The following is a 22,001-nucleotide window of genomic DNA, read 5'->3' as shown; positions in this document are numbered from 1 at the left end:
AAGGGTGCAGAGCAGGAAAGCTGCCAGTTTGGCCAGTGCTTTCCTGGAATCTGCCAGCTCCTTCTGAAATCACCAGTAATTCCTTGTTCTGGGTCAAACTGTTGGGAGGACTGGTTCTAAATATTGTTAGGGAGCCAGGAAGAGTAGAATGAAGTCTGCTTGGTGGTCAGAAGACTTGTGTTAGAATTATGACCTGGCGACTAAACTCACTGCAAACGAAGCCCTTCGTGTTCTCTGGGCTTTAGTTTCACTGAATGTAAAGCAGAGGATAAGGTAGGTATTCGTAGGCAATTCAGTAAAAAGATGGACTATTAAATTAGGAAAATACACACTCTACCATCCTCTGAGAAATGAACAAAACCCATTAGCATATTAAAGGACTTTCAAAGCCCCGAAAAATAGAACCCCCCTGCTTTGTTTAATCCAGCATTACTAAATGTATGACCATGCAATCTTCTCTCATCACCCAACCCCCAAGGAAAACCTGTCAACAGCCTCCAAACTTCAGAGTTCCAGTGGGGAATGTAGACTACATGGATTCCCAAAGCCCTTTAAAAACGCACCCTTTGGTGTCCACCATGTAGAAGTGTCACCTTTCTGTGTCATTTGATATCAGGTCACTTTATTCTGGTAGAGGATTATTCTAGTACCTGCTAAATAAAACAATATCCGTGTATAAAGAGGATCTTTCGAATATCAGCTAGGCAACGTCAGTATTCTGTTTCTGAAATACCTTTTCCTGGCCTTGACAGCCTTCTGTAGTCGGAAACCAGTGCACTTCTTCAAGCGCATCTTCCAGGGCTCCCAGGGAACCTCCATCCAAACCTTCCAACTCACCATGTTAGCTCTCCACCTCTGTCATGACCTCTTTTTCTTTTGGCTATTTTACCCATTCTCATCTACAATCCTGAGCAATCCAAGTTTACAATGCCCCCTGGATCTTTCAGATATTTTGCTCAAGGCAATATTAAACTAGGATCAACTCAGTCATCTCACTAAGGCGGGAAAGCAAAGAGGACATCTCAGAAACTGTCTCAGTTGCACTTGTCTTTAAAAAGTTAGGTTCTTATTAACCCTCTTTTTTATCCTAAAATTCACTTTCCCAGAGCAGTGCATTCCTCAAACACTTTAGTCAACATTGCCCTACATTTCACTCCGGTAGCAACTAAATATATAGTTAAAGCATTTTGCCTTCTCCTTCCCAAATAAGTACAAGACCAGATTTAAATTTTATTTTATTTTATTTTAATTTGAAGGCAGCTGACTCCAAGTAAGATGTGGGGAACCAAAAGGAACTGTGTTGGCAGATGGCAAAAGGAAATGAGTAGCAAAGTTGCTCTATTTGGGGCTTTTGTTGTTGCTGTCATTTTCAGATCAAAGAAGCTTTAGATCTAGAGATTTCCTAACTAAATTACAAAATCCCATCAAGAGAGTTTTTTTTCTCCATACCCCTCATTTCAACAAGAACACTGGATTTTCTGATGAAGACTCTGGAGGGCATTTCCAAAACAGCTTGTCTTCACAAACAATTAAATTGAACACACAATAATAGCTCCCATTTATTGGACACTCGCTATGCCAGCCCCTATGCTACGCTATGCTAAACACTTTCCAAGTTTATTTCCTTCAATCCTCATAACAACTCTAAGAGGAATGCATTCTTACTGCCACTTTACAGGATAAGAAACCGAGGCTTTGAGAAGTTAAGTCACTTGTAAAGATTGCACAAGATTCAAAATTAGGAAAGCGTTTCCAAAGTCCTGGCTATTAACCATTATGCTATCTTGGAACTATTTATTGAGCATCTGCCCTAAGCGTTTGGGTTACAAATACACATAGTCTTGTTTTCTCACCCTCGAAGAGCTCAGGGGCTTGACAGTAGATATGACCTTTTTCAACATACAAAAGGTAGAAAGTCAAAAGCAACCACAGAAGCAGTACAATAAAAGGGAGCTAGTAAAATAAAGGAAGAAGAGATTAGTTATAATTGAAGGAATAAAAAACAGTTTCATAGAACAGTGGTAATATCTGAGAAGCACCTTGGAAAGTAGGTCTGGTTTCTATATTTTAATGTTCTGCATTCAATCCATCACTAAATCTTGTTGTTATCACCTTGAAAAATATATTACAAATATACCTCTTCTAACTCCTCTGCTACCACTTTGGCCCACGCCACCATAATCTGTCATGTGGACTATTGTAAGAGCCTCTTAGCTGGTCTCTCTGAGACCTCTCTATGGTGTACTGGCTTACTGACATAGAATGCCATGCTTATGCCCTTTGCCATGTGACTTTATAATCCCTTTTGGAAGGCAGAGTCTATTTTTCTGCCACATGAGTGTTAGGTTTGGTCACGCGCCTTGCTTGAGCCAGTGTAATATTAGACGACATGACCAGAAAGAGGCTTTAAATATACTTGCATGATAAGGCTTTGCCTCTTGTGTTCCTGTGATCCTCCATGAGAATAGCAGGGTTTTTTTGTAGCTGCTGCTCTTTTACTGTCACGCCCAAAACAAAGATGCCTGGAGCAGTCCTAAACTCTCCCGGAGTCAGCCTAATCCAACCTAGAACAGGTGAACTAGAGTCAATTTGCAGATTATGGCTGTTAAAAGAAAACAAGTTTTTGTATAAGCCACGAAGATTTTGGTGTTATTTGTTATGCAGCAATACTTGACTGATACACACAGTTTTCACATCAATCAATCAATCAATCACTTTCCTCTTCTCCATAGTGAAGGAGAGCCATAGTGATCTTTTAAAAATGTAAATCAGATTACAGACTCCCAAACTGAAATCTCATGAGTTATTTTTATTGTATTTAAAATCAATCTCAATTTCTTATCATGGCCAAAAAAAATCCATGGCTCAACTTCTTGTTCAGTATGCATTAGCGCCACTAGCCTTCTTCTTGTTCTTTGAATACACAAGTTCACGCTCACTACAAAGCTTTTACATTACTATCCTTCTTGTCTGAGAAAGTTCTAAAGTCTATATGCTGTCTAATAAGGTAGCCATTAGTCACGTGTGACTTTCAATTTAAATTCATTAAAATCGAATAACGTCAAAGATTTAGTCCTCAGTCATACTAGCCACATTTCAAATGCTCAGTAGGCACATGTTGCTCAGTGGCTACCGTATTAAGCAGAACAGATGGAGAATGTCTTCCATCATTGCAGAACATTCTATTGGTCATAACAAAGCTTAGTTCAAATGTCACATCTTCAGAGAAGCCTACCCTGACCACACATGTAAAGCAATTCTCTAGCCTACTCTTTGTTCCATAACTCTTATTTGGCTATATTTGTAGCATTTAACAACTATTTGAAACCATTATATTTATTTGTTCACCAGACTGTAGACCTCTAAGAGTGCAGGGCCCTGGTTGATTTTGTTCTTTGGACATCCCCGGGGTCTAATAAAGAGTGGGTGCTCAGTAAGTACTAGTTGACTGAATAAAGGAATTAAGTGTTAGCAATTGGTGGTGAGGACTATGCCAGGTGGAAGCAGAAGCATGAACAAAAGCAAAGCAGTGAGAGGTTGAGAGGCATGTTTGTGACAACCCTGGGCAACCTACTTCAGCTGGAACATAGAGTGTACAATGTTAAATAAGACTCAAAAAGTAGGCAGACTGAGACCATATTATTGAAAGACTCAGATCCAGGGCTGATTTTGCACTTGAAACAAGATGGGGAACAACTGAGATTTTTTTTTTTTTTCCAGAGAAATTTCACGATTAGGAACAGTTCTCAAGAAATTGAGCTACCGGCTGTGTGGCAAGTGGATTATAACATGGAGAGACTAGTCAGAAGGCTGAAGCCATAATTCAGTGAACAAAAGAAAAATGGGGACAGATTCAAGAGTCATAGTGGTGGGAAAAAAATCAACACATTACATGTATTGGACGGAGAGGTTGTCAGACTAAGGAGGGAAACCAGACACTGATGTATTAAGCCTGAGTGATTCAATAGAAAGAAAGTGAGGAAAGAGCAATGGGTCTGGCAGGAAAGATGCCAAGTTCTATATTTGATATGTTGAACCCAGAATGTAGATGCCAGCAGATGGGGGGAAGGGTAGATACTAGGGAGAAAAATGGAGCAGAAGGGGGTCATATGGAGCCCCAGGGGTGATGGTGGGGAGAATACAGTGTCACAAAGCTAAGGGTTCTTAGGGAGAGGGGCGAAGATTCTGATAGGCCTTTGGCTACAAGAAACAACATGATACAGCTGGATTTGCTGATGAGCAATCCATTGTAATCCTAAAGAAATTAGTTCATTAGAATAGTCAGAGTAGAAACCATATTTTAAGGTATTCAGGGTGACATTGGAGTAAGGAAGAAGAGGTAGTAAGCGCAGCTTAAGTAATTTTCCCAAAGCTAATAAACTATCTGGATTCTAGACTCCATGTGGACCCTTCTGAGCTTTTCACATGCCAACATGCCTGTTTGTCAGTGTCTGGAGTACAGATGAAATTGGGGGTTTGCATTAGATGCTGTCTGCCCTCCCTTGGAGCTGTGACACCGCGATAGGTTTTACTAGACAAGTTACTGATGGCTGGAGATCATTCTGCTTGCTTCAGAGAGACTCTGCCCTCATTACCCACCTCAATTAACAAATTCAGTTTGGTACTGAGCGAAGATGAAGTTCTTCAATGTAACATTTCCTTCGCACATAATTTAAATCTCAGAATCACGGACTTGGAAGGGGATCTAGAAACCATCTAGTCCGTTTCCCTCCTCTGTGAAAAAATGAATATATGGACAAACACACACACACACACACACACACACACACGCACGTACACCTCCTGCCATCCTTAGAAGCAACAGCAACAATTTTTGACTGTGCTGGAGCCAAGAAGAAGGGGATAGCCAATTCCATCACCGCTCTGTTAGGAGTGCCCTAGGAAGCCTTATTCTCTGCCTCTGCTGTGCTCAGTGGCTTCCATATCCTGTGGCTGTCTTGCCTTGGCAGAAAATGCATCTTTGTCAGCCCTTGACTTGTACAAACAACATGCTGAAGAGAGATGCCAGCATTGGCCCTAGGACAAACTGAGTGACCCGATTTGCAAGAAATTTTTTCAGGGCCCCTCATTCTCTCCTGCCTAGACCCAAATTCTCAATCTAACTTGTCCATACGGCTGGTTTTTCACATTCCACAAGGGATTTTTCTCTTATCTGGGTCCTTTCCAACTTTCATATTTGAGCTCAAAAGTCACCTCCTTGAAAACACGATGCAATATGTAGATGATGTATTATAGACTTGTACACTTGAAATCTATATAATTTTATGAACCAATGTCACCCCAATAAATTTAATTAAAAAATAAAAATAAAAAAGTCACATCCTAAGAGAGGCCTTCCATGACCATTTAATCTCAAGTAGGTATTCTCTTCTCTCATAGTGACTTGTCATCACATCTATTTATGACCCTAGTAATGATCTCTATTATTTTTTCTTAGTCTGTAAACACATTTATTGCCCGTTTCCATATACAATATATGCTCCATGAAGACCAGGATCATATCTATCGTGCCCCAGTGTGCCCTCAATGACTAGCAAAAAGTGTGGAACGTGCAATGGTTGCTTGTATTGGCCAGGTATTACTGCATGAGAAACCATCCCCAAATTCAGTTGTATAAAACAATGAGGATTCACTGTCATGCTCACAGGTCTGAAGGTCAGCTAGGACATCTCTGTTTCAGACTTTAGTCTGTGAATTGATTGTGGTATCTCTGCTTGTTGTATTTCTCTTTCCTCTGGGGCCAGCAGGCTCTCTGGGGCATGCTCTTCTCATGGCCTCTGCTTGAAACATGACTAATACTACCCCAGTTGCCAAAGAAAGTCGTATGACTAAACATAACATTAGTGGATCAGGGAGATATAATCTTGCCAAGGATTTTGGGGAAGAGATGAATAATTACCAAATAATAATCTAAACTACCACAATGCTCCATAAATATCAATGATTGAATAAGTGAATGCCCTCCCCTAGATCAGTTGACCTTTCTAGCCAAACCACTTACCAATCATTGCAATCCTGTGTCTCATCAATATTAGTTTTAGAATTTCAGTCTACTGTGAATCCATGATCTAGTGTGAAAGAACCATGCCACCCTGTTCTCCTTGGACAGGAACTAACGTAAGGTCTCTGCCTGTTTAACGGAGGATAAAACCTCTTTCGTTTGATCCTGGCTCTCTCTGTTCTCCCTCTGGAGGCACAGGGAAGTCTTCATTACTGCCCCAAACTAGAAGGGATGGAACCAATTAGAAGAACCTACCATCTGGTAGTGTGGGATTTGTAGATCTGCAGCCAAGATTCCAGCTGGGACTGTTTAAGAGTTTGTGCACAATAGCTTGAGTGAGTAGAGTAGGGAATATCTTGGTCACCGGTAGAGAGTATAGGTGCCTCAGAATCACCAGGTATCTTAGTGCTGATAGCCCCCCAACGTTTTGTCAAAGACTGGATTATAGGGACCCCCCACCCCCACCCCAGCCACTCCGTGTGGGTGGGCAGCAACTCCTAAAACTGCTCCAGGGACAGAGATTTGCTCCTGGTTGGGCAGGGATTATCAGTCTCCTCACAGCTTTGAGTAAATATAATTAGTCTGCGTTGATTTCAAGCATTTTGTCTGCAATGACCTCTGATCTTCCTTTATCACCAGAATCCCTTCTATGCTCTTCTCTTGTTGGTTGCTCTTCTCTGCTTTAGCTGGTTGACCCTTGGTCTAGCTCCAGCCTCTCTGAATTTTCCCATCTGAGATGTGTCATGAGAGGACATCTGTAATTTTTTGCCTACTGAGCATTTAATCTTCATTCTTTTGATAATAGCATCCTGATTTCCTTTGGAGGAATTGCTCCTTCTCCACGTTCATGTAGTTCGGATGGGCTGATGGAAACCCGCAATCCATTTGATCTTTCTCCCCTCCCCAAGCTCTAAGAATGATCATGTGACTAGGCCTAAGCTAACCAAAACACCACATTATCCTGGCCACTGTGTCATGTTTAGAAATAAGCATGTGTCCTGATTTTTATTCAGTGACATCAGGCCCAGGACTTTTGTGGAACTGATGGGAAAAGAGAAGTGCCCTTTCCACCAGACTTTGAGATGCGCAAGTGAAGGCCGGCCATACTGGGATCTGACATGTGAGATCTGACATGTGACATATATATGTCTAAGAGTAAAGCCAATTTAGAGAAAAGCTAAGCCTGAAAATCTATAGGATGTATCTCAGTCCTGCTGTCATTCAAGCCCTTGAATTCACCATACCTGTCAAAACTACCTAGTTACTTAAGTTGCTATCAGTTGCCACCAAAAGAATCCTGACTGCTCAAATGGGCTTGCCCCATTGCCCCTATAAGCAATGATTTCTTAAGCCAAAGACACTTTCTGGCCCACATATTTAGTCCAATTCTGTGGACTGAGTCATAAGTAAAAAGAAATGCTTTCAGATTTAGTGTTGCTGCATATTTGGACCCAGGGTAAACATAGCCTCCTTAAGATTTCAATTTTCCCTATCCACAAAATAGATTCATTCATAGATAATGGCCACCCTCATGGGAAAAACACTAAAGATTAATTAGTCACATTGTACTTGTGGTACATTTATGTTAATGGAGAAGAAGCCTAGTTAATTATATTACCCCGCATTTGCCTAACACTTCCGATTTTTCAAAGCTCTTTCGTATAAGTAATGGCATTTGCCTGTTCTGATACCCCTAAGAATCTGGTACTATCACCCCATATTATACATCTGGAAATTAAACTAGACACAAAGGTTTCTCAAGGTTATATAGCAAGTGAGTGCCAAAGTTGGCATTGAACAAATTATTTCAATTCCTGTGTATGCTAATTACTCTATTCAATCTCATTGGAAATTGTCCTACTGGGCTATAATGATCTTAAAGTCAAAATAATATATACAAATGATTAAACTTTTAAGGGATGATCGTCAGAGAATTATTTTTAAGAAAAATTCTGGAAACTAGATATTCAATAACAGGAGACAGATTAAATAAATTAAGGTACATATGTACCATAGGCTTTTAGGAAGACATTAAAAATGAATGTGTAATATTCAAAGTAACATGTGTGTTACAATAAGTAAAAATCATATTTGAAGACAGTGATATAAATCGAGTCTTAATTTTTAAATTGATATGTTCAAAAAAAAGATGGGAAGTTTACCCTGACGACTGTAATTACACATTTTATTTTGTTTAGTATCTATGTCACCATGGCTTTCTATAATACGCATACCACTTTTGTGCACAAAATGAAAATGATTCTCCAAAAGTTCATTTCCATCCTAGTGATTCTACATGACGAACACACAGAGACAGGCTTAACCATTGGGTGTCAGTTTCATCAGCCTCCAGTTGCCTCCTTAACCCCAATTTCACCTGCATCCTCTGAGAGGGGGACCTCGCACGACCTTGGGCTTCCCCATGCTCTCCGGACAATCAGCTGTGACACACCAAAGTCACAAGTACAGTCGGGGGTGAAAAGAGATTTCCAGTAAACTCAGCACCCTGCTCTTCATGACCGCAGCTGGCACAGGCCACCTGACAGTTCAGAGGGCCGTGGCCATGTGACAAAGCAGGGAGCACTGACATCAGGGGAGGAGGAGGGCTGCTGCCCAGGGAGGGAAGCTTCAGGATCCACAAGGGAGCGGGCGGACACAACAGTCAACGGCGTGAAGAAAGCCCTCGCAGCCCGCAGGTGTCTAGGGATAGAACCACACACTCCCCACTCCCTCTGAGAGCTCAGTTCCCTCACCTATGAAAAGAGGAGAATGTCAGTACCCACCTCATGGCATTGTATGGAGTGGAAAGTTGATTTGAAATCAACTATCCTTTCCTCCTTCTCGTAATAACCACCCATCATTGGTATAAATATTACCTTCACATGAACAAAACTGAGTTTCAGAAAAGGAGAATTGTCTTGCACAAGCCATGCAAAGCAGTGAGGGTACAGGCAGGCCTTGAGCCAGAAATCCTTCATTTAGGAAACGGACCTGTAGGCCTCCTTTAAGTCCCTTACTGACAATAGTCCAGAAGGAGCTGCAATGAGCTTTTGATTTGACTTACAACTAGTTTTCACTCCCATCACTTTCCAGCAACACAGTTTGATGCTGTGGAAAGTATACTAGATAGTATACTAGTCTTCCACAGGAATTTACAATGCAGCCTGCTAGAACTCTCAAAACTTATGATATGAAAGCACTACTCCATAAACAGCAATACAGCAGGCTTCTTCTCATCACTGCCACTGAAGTTACATAATATACAGCCATGCCTTCATTCATTCATTTATTCATTCACTCATTCATTCATCCATTCATTCACTCCTTCAACTAGCACCGCTGCACCCTGTTCTCGGGGGGAGATTGTGATGAGAAGCTAAAGAAAACGAGGCCACGGCTCCCAAGTTGCTTAGTCCAGTCGGGCAGATAAGACAGGTGACTAAAACCCAGGGCTGAGTGTAACACCTGCTCTGGGGCAGGTAAAAGGGCTGAGAAAAAATGAGGGTGTGAACAAGAGAAACCAGGGAAGACTTAATGGAAAAGATGAAGTTAGAGCCACGACGGCCCAGAAGGACCGAATTCTGACAGGGAACTATGGGAGGAACAGTTTGCAGGTGCAAGTGGAAGGAGCAGTGGTGAGATTTTGAGGACCACTGATGTGTCTGGTTTGACTGGAGACCAAGACGAAGTGCTGTGTGGCCTTCCCTGTGGATGAAATAAGTGGGGACCCTAGCTGATTCCCTGCCTAGACACACATGCTCCCCAGATTTCCAGGCCTGGTGCTGGATCAGCCTCCCACACTCATGGGTACACCCACAGGCACAGCACAGAACCATGTACAAGTCAGCCCCACACGCCATCCCCAGCTTCCCCATCCCCCAGCTTCTGTCTTGTTCTCATCCATCTGCCATATGCCAGACTCCATCTCAAGCTGGAGACAAGAGTATAGGAACAAAGGTCATTGCTACATTCGCAGAAAGTCTCCAGGGAACGTGAAAGTGGCAAAGTCCCTGGAGCATCTGATTCCTGGTGAGACAACAGAAACGTGAACGTGTTCCTTCTCTGCTTCAAACCCTTCCGTGGGTTTCCCACAGCTCTTGGGCTAAAAATCAAAATCCATAACAGGGTCCACCAGGCCTGGCCCTTGCCACGCCATCTCCAGCCCCACACTCCCTCCACCAATTTTCCTCACCACCAGGCGTCTGCCCAGGAAGCTTCTAGAATATTCCTCCTGTTCCCAGCATCACATCACCAAAAGCCTTGAGTTCTCAGCTCAAACACCTATTCATCCCTCTGCCCAGAGCTGGTTCCTTTGTAATATGCTTCCAGGGAATCATGGCCCTTTCTTTCACACCTTTACCACAACCTGTCATGATACACACATTTGTATTATTATTTGACGAATAGCATCCCTCACTAGCCAGTAAGCTCCAGGAGCACAGGGCTGCGTTCTGTCTTTGTCCACGATAGTAAGCACTCCATAAATATTTGTTCAACAGTGAACGCATGTACCTGAGGCCCACAGTAAGCTTAACACCCATGCTTTTACAGAATGTGCCACTTGGTGGTGGGGGAAAGTTCAGAGCTTTCCTTAAATTCTCAGTCTGTTTAGTGATCCTGCCTCCAACCAAAAGCTGGTGCAAGAGCTTCTCCTCGTAATTGTTTATCCCTGGAGTTTTCCATACAGTCTCACCACAGAAATACAGCCCTAGAAGAACTCTTGGAAATCACATGAGCTTCATTTTACAAATAAGCATTGGGTCGCTGGGGAGGTACTTCTCCAATGTTACACATGAATGATTTTAAGAAGACGGTCCAGCGTTTGAACCTATGTCTTCAAATCTCAATCTAGTATAGTTTTCACAGCATCAAATTTGGTGTGTGTGTGTGTGTGTGTGTGTGTGTGTGTGTGTGTGTGTGTGTGTGTGTGTGTTTGTCTGTGTGTATGTATCCTCCAGTCCACATCCTACCTGTCTTTCTAAATTCAATCTAGATGTCCTTGTTTTATGAAACTTGGTCTGATTCCTCCATCTGGAAGTTTTCCTTTGCTCCTCTGAATGTGTGTGTGTGTGTGTGTGTGTGTGTGTGTGTGTGTGTGTGTGTGTGTGTGTGTGTTTCTTCTATAAGAACCTAAGCCCCTCAAGGGGAAAATCAATGCTTAATACATTTTATTTTCTTCAGTTCCTAGTGTAACGCCGTATAAAGGCAAATGGATTTTATCTCTTACATTGACTTTAACTCCAACCGATTTGTAGTAGCTGCCTAGAATGCTATGGTGGGTGAGAGGGAATTTAAGGCCATGTCAAGATTCAGTGGGAAAGAATTCTGTAATCAATGAGTGCTGTCTGCCAGGGGATAGATGGGGCAGTGATGGCCCGTATGCTCCATAGAGGGCGATACTAAAAGTGCTTTGAATAAAAATGCCTGATGTTACAGTTTTTCAAATGCCCTATACCTTATCTCGAGCATCTGAGAGGAGAACAGTAACCTCTCCCAACTCAGCAGAAGTCTTCCCACTAGTCAGAGGAAGTAACGTGCACACACACTTTTCTGCACACGACGAGCTAATGATGATCAATATCGTAACAAGAACCAAGAGCCAACCACAGATACATATTGAAGACAGCATGTCTTAGGGTGAGGGCACCAGGTAAAAATGGAGGCGCCACAATCGGATTGTAACATCAACCAGCGAGAGGCAGAAATGCAGATATCTGAGAACATAGTGAGGATGCAGGCACAAACTGAACTCTCCACCTTCCCCAAACAAACATGTGCTGTAGTGGTTGGGGGTGGGAGGTGGGAAGGAGAAATATTGTGATTTTATCCACTTAAAAATACCTTCCTCTCACTTTACTGCCCAAATTTGCTCTACCCGTCAATGCTCATTCCAGCTGCACATCTCAAGATGTCTTCTTTATCTGCAGCCATATAGCTTCTGCCTTGGAAGTCTTAGCTCTTAATCCTAAACTTTATGGTGGCACTTCTTGTGGTGGGCTTTTGTCCTGATGTTTCATTTTTTTGTGTCCATGTAGTTATTTATCTTGAAAGGGTGAAAGCTCACTGAGTTTAGGAAATCTCAAAGGTGGCTTCAAATACTAGCTTAGGCTCTTTTTCAATGCATAATATGGGAAGACATGTAACCTCTCTCAATCTCAGTCACGTCATCTATAAAGTGGGGATAATAACCTTTTAAAATTGCTACAAAACTTAAATAAGAACCTATGTGAAGTATCTGCCACATAGTAAGTCTGCAAAATAATCCACGTTTCCCTCACCACCAGTCCTTCATGCTTTTTATTACTATATACAGACTAATTTTTTTGAGAGCCAGAGTTGCATTTCTTTTCTGTCCTCAACTATTTATTACAAATTGAAGATACTAATAGAATGAAATAATGAAACAACAGACGCACAAGGATATAAATCAGGTATTTGGGCTGCTTACAGGTGTAAGCAAGCAACATGCTTTCTTACATTGGCCACACGTATAATAGGGAGTGTTTGGTAAACTTGAATTTATGCCTCATATTTAAAGAGGGCAGCACTTCTCAGCTCCGGACAATAGAAATGGAGCAGAAATGTGGTTCCAGGGTTGCCTGGTGCCCAACATTTTTTTCAAGGAAGCCAGAAATCTGGATTTTATGTCAAATTTTGAAAAGCACCGTGCAAGTCAAACAAAACAAATCTGTGGACTATTAGTTTGCCACTCTGAAAGCGATGACGGATGTTCAGGCAAGAGCTAAGCAGACATTTCCCTGTTGCCAGTGCCCCACATCTTGTTAGAATGCCCGTGGGTTTCCTAAGAAGGTCCAGGACAGAGGGAGTCCCCCTCTAATTAAGCACACTCCCTTCCCCTGATTGCTGGTAAGGCTCTCAGCGTCTTTACTCCGTGTGATTCCCTGGCTCCCGGAGACATTTGTTCATCTGTGTTAGAGGAATAGCCCTGTGACAGATGTTCCGGCATCACCAAACAATAGATATACATGGTCTTTCTGGACAGCAGTTCACATTCTGTTGGGAGAGTTGACGTCTAAACACACAACATGGCAACATTTCAGGACAAATCCACTGGGGTTTAAAAACTCAAGGCTTTCAGGAGCCAGGCAGGTAAAGAAAATGAGAGAAGTGGGCTGCTTGGGAAGGACGCCATCCAGATGGGACACTGCCAGCTCCATCCTAGCAAATCTGGGATCTAGTATTGTCAGATCTTTTGAAATTTCAAAGAGAGCTGAGATACCCAAATTTTGATGCGAAATTCCATGATTCTCAAACTCTGTCCTAAAACTGGCCTGTGGATGGCCATTTGGTGGATCCCGTCTGCAGTACTTGATCAATGTTCAGTGAGAGGCCCAGCCATGAAGTGCCATGGGAAGTTAGACCAGGGGAAGAACAGAACTCTACAGTGTCCTCTTTCCCTTTGCATATGCCGTTCCCTCATCCCTTTCCAGCCCCATCAGTTTGTCCTCCTGGAAAGCTTCTATTTATCGTTGGAATTCAGTTCAACCACCACCCTCAGAATGGCCACTAACACTCCCTACAAATTGCTGCTATAACACATACAACATTACATTTTATTTTATTTTTTTTTATAGGACAGTCAGCCTTACTAGGGATAAGGTCCACCGGGGCAGGGAATATGTCTTCCTTTGTCTGCATTTCTAGAGCCTAATAGCATGCCTGGGTTTTGTGAAGGGCCCAGAAATGCTTGCTAAGGGAGTAGAAGCCTTTTCATATTCAAGAGTTTCTCAAAGTTTGGTTCCTCTACTAACTACTAGAGAATCCCCATAAGGCCAGTTCTTGAATATTCTGATTCAGGAAGTCTCGAGTCCACCCCTAGGTCTTGCTTTAAAGAAACTGCCTGGGTGAATTTTATGTGCACTGAAGTTGGAGGACCTCTGGGCTAAACTGCAACCCCCACAAGGAAACAGGCTGTGCCTCCCTTGCTGGCCATTAGATTCCTAGCACCTGGCACAGTGCTTGGCTTGAAGTAGGCATTTGGCATGTATTTGCTGAATGAATGGATGGATGGATGAATGAATGAAAAGGTAGGAATTAAATTGCATCAGTGCTCCTCAGACACTAATAGAAGGCCAATTAGTAATTCATCTGTCCCTTTGTTTATGCTCACCCCAAAGGCACCAGGATAAGTTGAATAGCTGTTCAGTAACTACCATCTCTATGCATAGTCTCCCAACACCTGCCCCGTAAGCTTGGAAGAATGCTCAGAGACGATCCCAAGGCATTTGGGATTGCTGATTGAATGACTGTATCCCTTCATGGTGGCAGACAAGGAAAGTGAGAAAGAGTGAGAGCAAAGAAGATACAAAACTCTCATCCTGGCCAATGGTACTTGCAGTACTCCTTTTCTGTAGCTCCTGCATCTCTATGCTGTAATTAACCACTCTTTCTTTCCAATCCCCTGTTGCTAGCACATCTAGTAGTAATAGTTCCGTTACACTTCTCCCTTCCTTTCTCTACCCTCTGGTGGAAGGATAATGAATAGCAAAATACACAGGAAAATATCAAATGACAGCAAAAATTATGAAAAAACAAAGATTTGGTTATTTTTTTTGGAGGTAAGATTGGGGCAGTTAATTTAAGGTAACTACTAGGCGAGATTTTGAAAAAGCACCTAAAATTAAATCAATAAGATGCTTTTCTTGTTTTTCCATAAATGATTAATTACTACATCCTACCTGAAACCTCTCTGCTCCCTTTGACATTTTTTTTTTACTCACTTCAAATTGGGACAGATGTACCATTTCCCAGACCGATGGACCACATGAACATAGCCCCAGAGGGTTCTCTAGCCTCCTGCGGACATTAACAAGAGAATCTTCCAGGCAGGTTGGGTATTACAATGCCACATTACCACCCAAATTGCTCCGTACCCCCTGTGATCCTGGAGCTAAAGAGAAGAAACTAAAGGCCTAAGCACAAGATACCGTTATTGCTTCTCAGACAATCCCCTTAGCAGTGGCCCCCACTGGACTGTCAGCTACTTTGAGCAAAGGCCTCTTATCATCTGTTTTTCCAATGTCCACCTTGGTTCACAACATGGAAGAAACATTTGAAGAATAATCAGATTCACAGAAACCTGTACACTGGTATATGGCAGGAATCAAGTTCAAGGACCCAGATCCATTCATTCCCGGTTTACTAACCACATGGATAATATTGCCTGTATCATATTTCAATCTCTTGATAAATGGCCAACAGCCCTATTAAAGATGAAGTCTTGGGTTGTTAAGATAACGATACAGAAGCGTCACCTTTTGCCTCAGAACATTTCCTCCTATTTTTGTCTTTTATTATCTTGCCCTGCCAGTCAACATCTTGACACTAGGATAGCAGTTAACATCTCTTTCCACCAAGCTCTGCCGTAGACAGATCTCAGCAATCTGAGTGAATACACACGCTAGCCATTTCTTCTTCTTGATTCCCTAAGCAAGTAATCCTTCTTGAGTAGTGGACCCTTTTGAGAGTATGACAAATGCTAGGGGATCCCTCCCAGGGAATAAATGAGCGTATTCACATGCATGCAAGAGATTATCCATAAGGTCAGGTCATTTTTAAATAGATAGATGCCCACACACAAATCTATCAAAATACCCTACTCTAAGCCATATCGAAAGGAACGGGAGGTTAAATGATGACCAGATACCTACTCAGTATCATTCTAGCTTTCCATGGAGATGATTTCACAAAACTACCACTTGACAATTAAACTTCAGCTCTTTTTTACGAGTGATGAGTAACACAGTAGACAACATTTTCAACCTCAGCATTACCAAAAGGCAGAATTGCTATTTTATTCGTTCAGTGGGTCACTCCTGTACAAAAAAATCACAGCTATATTTTGAAGCACTATAAGGTTTTCTTCTTAGATGCTTTATTAGGCAACTGACTTACAAGACCCACAACCTCCCTTTTGCTTCTTGGGTAATCTCAGTATAATTGATCAGGTTACCATGGGGTTGGTGTATCTATCACAGTGCCCGGGGACATGGTTCTTAGGGTCACCATTTACTTTCTGGGTGACCTTGGGCAAGTTATATAACCTGTGGCAACCTTAGTTTCTTCATTTCTAAAAGAGAACATAGTGTCGTGCAGGGCTCTTGTGAGGATTCAACGAACTAACACATGAAAAGCAATTAGTACATTGCATAGACCAAAACAGATGCTTGATAAATGGTAATGAATGTTACTGTAACTGTCTATAAAGTACTTTCAGTTCCTGACACTCTTTAAGTCCTCACAAATGGAATTTTGTATAATCATAATTCTGAGAATTTGTGTCTACATTGTCTTATTATGTGGTCTTTGGGATAGGGAGAATTCTGAATTCTCATTTTGAGCCCTTAAGGCACGTTCAGCTGAAATCACTGAGAGCCCACCATAAGGAAATGTGGGAAGAGATGAAGGAAATACGGTCTGTGACTTCTAACATCCACAGCTCAGCAGAAGTCACCAAGTCCAGAGTCGCACACAAAACCTACGGTGGCAATTTAATCCAATTTTGGATTTTAAATGGTTCTTGCCCGTTCAGCTTACACTTCCATATCATACTTTCCTACCTGAGCTTAATCCATGGAGGGAAAAGTCTCCACTGATTAATTTTTATGTTTTCATCTGTCATAAAATGGCAATCATGCAACCACACAGTTTCCTTTTCAGTCCTAGATGTCAGAAAAAACTCAGGATGGTGTTCGTGGCCCCCATTTTATAATGCATTCAATTCAGATGTCAGAAATTTCTCTCTCCCAATTTCTTCTTCAGGTCACTTCTGTTCTGTTTTATGCTCAAAGTTCATCCTACAAAACATGTCTTAGGCCATCAATCATTTCAAAGCATTTTTGAAATAATCAAGGCACCAATTTGTAAATAATTATCGGTCATTTTCAAGAACGGGATACCACATATACAACTTCTCATGTCTTTTCTTATCAAGCTACAGAGACATTTTGTTCTCTTCAATGGTGGAAGGGAAAAACATGTAAGCATTTTAAATCACATTCTCTAAGTCACAACCTTTAATTCGATGTCTCTCAGAAGTTTCCTATGTGCGAAACTTTCAGCTGAACCAGAAAACCTCTGGGAGGTACAGGAGATGCTGTCATCCAAGTACCCACCGTGCTGGCATTTCAAGTTAGCTGGCAGTGAAAAAGCAAACCCATTCTATGAAGCACTTCAGGGTCTAAAATACCAACTGATGGAATTACTCAAAAGGCCCTGGACATTTTTCTTGGAGGGTTTTCTCTTATGAAGACAAATGACAACTCAAGTCATTTTTGCACCACCACCACCTACCCACAGGCCCTCCTCCCATTGGTCGATCGCAGAAAGAAATCTCAGAAATAGAAGCAATTACTTACATCTATAGGTCATCTCAAAGCTGTCGCTGATGTTCACAATATCAATCTGGGGGAGGAGTTTTGGGGGTTCTGTGAGTTGCGACAAAGCAAATCTAAATGCGGCATGTTCCTGTGACTGCTGATTTGGAAATAATCCCCCTATGAGGAGAGAAAATGCAACACGGTATTTGGGCTAGAGACAGGTTTTATTCTTCCCCCACCAGCCCACCCCGGATGGGCCCTTTGCTTCTCCCCACGCCAAACTCACTAGTTGTAGCCTTTAGTGGTGGGATGAGAGTTCAAACAGACGCAACTGGGCGCTGAGGCTTCAACTTCTGCAGATGAGCTTTTATGGGACAAGGGCCCTGACTAGCCGTCTCTCACTCTGCCCACATATTTGATTGTGCACCCCTCAACTCAGCTCAGGTCAGAGAAAACAAGAGAACTGTGGCATTGCTCTTGTCTCTCCCTTGTGCAAACCACCTAAGTGGCCTATGCTCTTGCACGCACATAAACCCTCGCTGTGTCTGATGTGTCCTGTGTTGAACCCATTTCTCAGCACAGAGCCTTCAGAGGGTGGTGCTAACCAATGTTGTACAGTGAAACTAACTCTGGGGGCCTGTGGGCTTCTCTGGCACTATACCCATTGGCTTTGACACTTTTGGTCTTTCACCTGCCAGGACCTGTGTGTAATTGAACTATCCTATCACCTCTCAGGTTTATTACTCATTTCCTCTAAAAACTCTTGATGTTCTGCAAAGCAAATCTTTCACACTCATGATCCCAGCTCCCTAGGAATGACTTGTTACATAAGGGGTTGCCGTGGTGTGTATTTGCATGGTAGAACCTTGGGCTTTAAAGACATGGGGACTTGAGAATGTCAAGAGCATATGAACATTCTATTCTAGTAAAAAGCACAAGTAAGGCTCCTGTTGAGGCTCCAGCTCCAAGAGACCTGAGTGTGTGGCTTTATATTTACTATTGACATGTAAATGAATTAATATGAATTAATATACACCTAGGAACTAAAATCAGCTATTTCCAGACACTGAACTAGAATGAATGTTTACATAGAAGTTGATCTCAGCTCCGACAGGAACCATGGGCCCAGTATCATGCATTTCTAACTTCTTACACAGGGGGTATGTGTTTATTTTTAAGAACCAATAAATGGATTGTAAGGCTTTTCTTAGAGATTATACAAGGAGAATCAAGTACTACTTGCTGGTGGGGGTATTTTTAGTATTTGTTCTCTAATTTAATGTTTCCACCATTTATTTGAAAACAAAACTATGGTTGTATCAGTTGAACAAGCAAGTTGGAGCTAAATCTGATGAAAACTCTGCAGAGGTACACGAGCAAACATATCATATACACCCCTCTGCATTTATACCCATGACAATACATACAAATACACTTGATGAAAGCAAGTCCACATAGCTCAACCCAAACATTTCCAATCAGCAAAGTATGGGCAATGCCTAAGTACCGACATAAACAGTGACATGTATAAGAGCAAGTGATTTACACATGTTCATATGCCTCCATTTTAAAGAGTAAAAACAAAAACACCCTTCTTGATTCCGATGCTCCCCCTTTTCCCCCCAGATGACCACGCCCCAAACACTTCCCAGTCCCCTTCCTCCACCCCTGCAATGAATGAAAGACAGGGGGTGGGGATGAGGAGGTAGGCAGCCACGGGCTGGGCTGCAAGGGAAGTGTCTCTAAGATGAGGCAGGAAGTTTTGTTTTACGTGTGACACTAACACACATACACAGACACACTTCGGAATGTAGCTTAACAGGTGTCAGGAAACAAAGCAAGTTACTCCATGGCTATTCCAACCATCCCTGGAGCCAGCCCACTAAAGAGACCGAGACTGCAGCACATGTGTGCCCAACAAAATACCACCTGCACTGCATGCCCCCACAAACACACACTCACACAAAGAACACAAACAACCAGTAATGGGAACTTCCCCTCGGGGAGCTGCGTCCCTACTGGGGGAGAAAAAACAGAACCCAAATCAACCCAGATGCCTCCAACCGAAGCATGCGGGATTCCGGGTCACACCGAATCCCTGAGCCCTTGTGGACACATGTTGTTATCACGCTGTTGTTCGTGTAATTGCTCCTGTTTGTTTTGCTTTCGCCCGTCGTCGTTCCTATTAGGGAGAGCGATGTCTATGGCTGCCCCATGAATACAGGGAGGGTGGAGGGTCCCTTTAGAGAAACAACAACCAGGAAGGGAAAAAATGGGGAACAACAAGGCGTGCAGCATGTTGAAACGTGGCTCCAAGTTGAAAGGATGGAGCCCAGTGCTGGGGAAAGCGAAGAGGAGGCGAGAGGAACGTGTGTCTGTGTGTGTGTGAGAGAGGCAGACAATGTCTGTGCATGGAAAATCTAAGAGGAGGGGGGTGATCGAAGGGATGGAGACAAGGAAGGCTGGGAAGTTCCAGGACCCCAGGAGTAGGGGCCACGGCAGACAGCAGAGAGAAGGCTAGGGGCGTCCAGAGCAAGAGGGGGAGCCCCCTTGACTTGGAGCGGGGCCTTTGGCATTATTTCAGTGGCTGCAATAAACCCAGCATTCTTCACTCCTTGTCTTAGAGGGTCTCTTTAAAGAGACCTGCTCCAGCTAAGAAATCACTGCCTCTCTCAAAAATGTATATACATTTCTAATACACAATCACACACATAATGCCTACACCACACTTATTTATATAAGTAAGTGAATCAGGCACCATCTACCCAGCAATGGAGTTAACTACTTCAACACCCACCATCTCTTTCCTTGCTGTGATTTTTTTTTTCCTCCAAAGCACTGGTTCCTCCATTTCACACGCTCATGCCTAGAATGTGAGTGGTGCGTGTGTACCTGTGTGTGCGCGCGCACACACTTCCCTTCTGCTCCTCATCTGATCAAGGGAAGCCCCCTCCTTGTGCTGTGGCCCGAGTCTCCCATCACCTCACAGCTTTGGATAGCCAAGCACAGCCCATACTGGGCGTAGGGGGTGGGGGGACACAGACTGCCCCCCAATACACACACACACACACACACACACACACACACACACACACCTGGCCAGACCCACAAAGTCCCTCCCCAGGCTGCCCCTTTCACTCACCGATCTGGATGTTGTTGGGGAAATTGGCACCTACTACCGCGCCTAGGAAACCGGTGCAGAAGAAGGCAAAAATGTGCTGCATATTCCTTTTTGCATTGGCGAAAAGGAAGCCCAGGTCCAATCATAGATTTGGTGTTTCTCCCCCTTCCCTTTATTCCTCTCTCTGGGCTGCCTGTTCTTTTCCTCCTGCAGTGGCTTCCTTCCTCGCTTGCTTCCTTTCTTCCTTCTGCGAGGTTGGTCTGTTTCCCTTGGAATCCGAGCACTTAAACTGCAGCGTTAACACCAACTGACAGCCAGATTAACTGAGCACGGAAAAGAGGAGCCGTCCTCACGCTCGCTGGAGCGCTCGCTCCCCTCTCCTCCTCGCGCAGCGGCCTCTCTCTCCTCCCCCTCACACTCACACGGGCGGCAAGCTCTGTGCTCATACCCGCCGAGCCAGCTCCGAGTTTCACCGCCGACCTCCTCTCTCTCTGGCACTCCCTGACTCCCGGTCCTCAACTTATCCTCCTTTCTGTGTGCAGGGCGGACGGCTGGGGGGGTGAGTGAGGGGGCGTGCTACAGGGAGCTGGGCCCTGCAAGGGACAACCCCCGCTGTCCTCTTCAGCCTCCCCCGCCTTTCTCAGCTCTCTGCCCCCCTCCCCCCAACCCCCAGCCAGGCAGCTGCTTCTGGGAATGTGGGTTCAGCTGCAAGTCAGTAGGTGGCAGGGGGTCCCCACGATTGTCCTCCATCCACTGGCTGCTTGATCTAGGTCACTTTTTCTAGGAGCGAACGAACGGGCTGTGCTGGATTTATCTCCTGCACTCCACTGGCCCAATTATTCCTACAACTAATTCCTGAGGGGAAGACCCTAGAAATCCCTCCTAGGAGCTTGAAAGGAGAAAAAAACCTTTCCCCCTCCTAATAGGAGGAATGACAGAAAGACAACCCTGAGGGTCTGGAATGATTGGCAGGTGCCTTGACTTGGACATTTGGAAGTCCCCCACTGCCTTTAGCAGCGGAATGGGTGGTCTCTTCAATCCGAGGCCTTGAAAATGGGCCCCCTGCCCCTTTTCTCTGCATTCCACAGGAGACCACAGCATCAGAATGTGTGGGTGTACAATGAAGGCGAAGGATACTTACACAGAGCAATTACATGAGTCATTTTGCAGGGATTCTAGTGAGAGGACTCAGGCTTCTTTCTGTTGTCTCTGGATGCTGGCCATTGGAGTGTAAACTGGAATGCCACAGACCCTCCTGGACGGGGGCTTCCACTGAAATCACCTGCAGAGAAAACAAGTGTGCTCAGGGAAATAGTGTGGGTTGCAAAGCGCCAGTCACTAACTGTCACAGAGCACTTTACAGTTTCTGAAGCAACTTCACAGTGTCACCCCGCTGTCACGCCAACCCTAGGAAGTGGCCAGAACCCTTATTTTACAGATGAAAAAACTGAGGCTCCAGGGATTAAATCATGAAGACATGATGGAGTCTAGACCCTTGGAACAAAAATATGGTCCACCC

The 22,001-nt window shown here is 43.6% G+C and overlaps 1 protein-coding gene across 4 annotated transcripts in view; it reads right to left on the bottom strand.

The window, feature by feature from the left end:
* GRIA1 (glutamate ionotropic receptor AMPA type subunit 1) overlaps positions 1 to 21,064 on the bottom strand; it is a 287,697-nt gene extending 266,633 nt beyond the window's left edge. For 2 of the 4 annotated variants that reach the window (XM_033096031.1, XM_033096032.1), the window contains exons 1-2: positions 20,504 to 21,063; positions 17,401 to 17,538 (exon numbers count right to left, since the gene is read on the bottom strand). In XM_033096031.1, coding sequence (XP_032951922.1) covers positions 17,401 to 17,538; positions 20,504 to 20,585 — 220 coding nt within the window. In that variant the 5' untranslated portion in view covers positions 20,586 to 21,063. Of the gene's footprint in view, positions 1 to 17,400; positions 17,539 to 20,503 lie in introns of all 4 variants that reach the window. The other 2 variants (XM_033096029.1, XM_033096030.1) reach the window with 2 other exon arrangements.
* Between the last annotated feature and the right edge of the window lie 937 nt (positions 21,065 to 22,001).

The sequence above is a fragment of the Rhinolophus ferrumequinum genome, chromosome 24, assembly GCF_004115265.2.
Source record: "Rhinolophus ferrumequinum isolate MPI-CBG mRhiFer1 chromosome 24, mRhiFer1_v1.p, whole genome shotgun sequence".
NCBI lineage: Eukaryota > Metazoa > Chordata > Mammalia > Chiroptera > Rhinolophidae > Rhinolophus > Rhinolophus ferrumequinum.
This window is presented reverse-complemented; position numbering and strand designations above follow the sequence as displayed.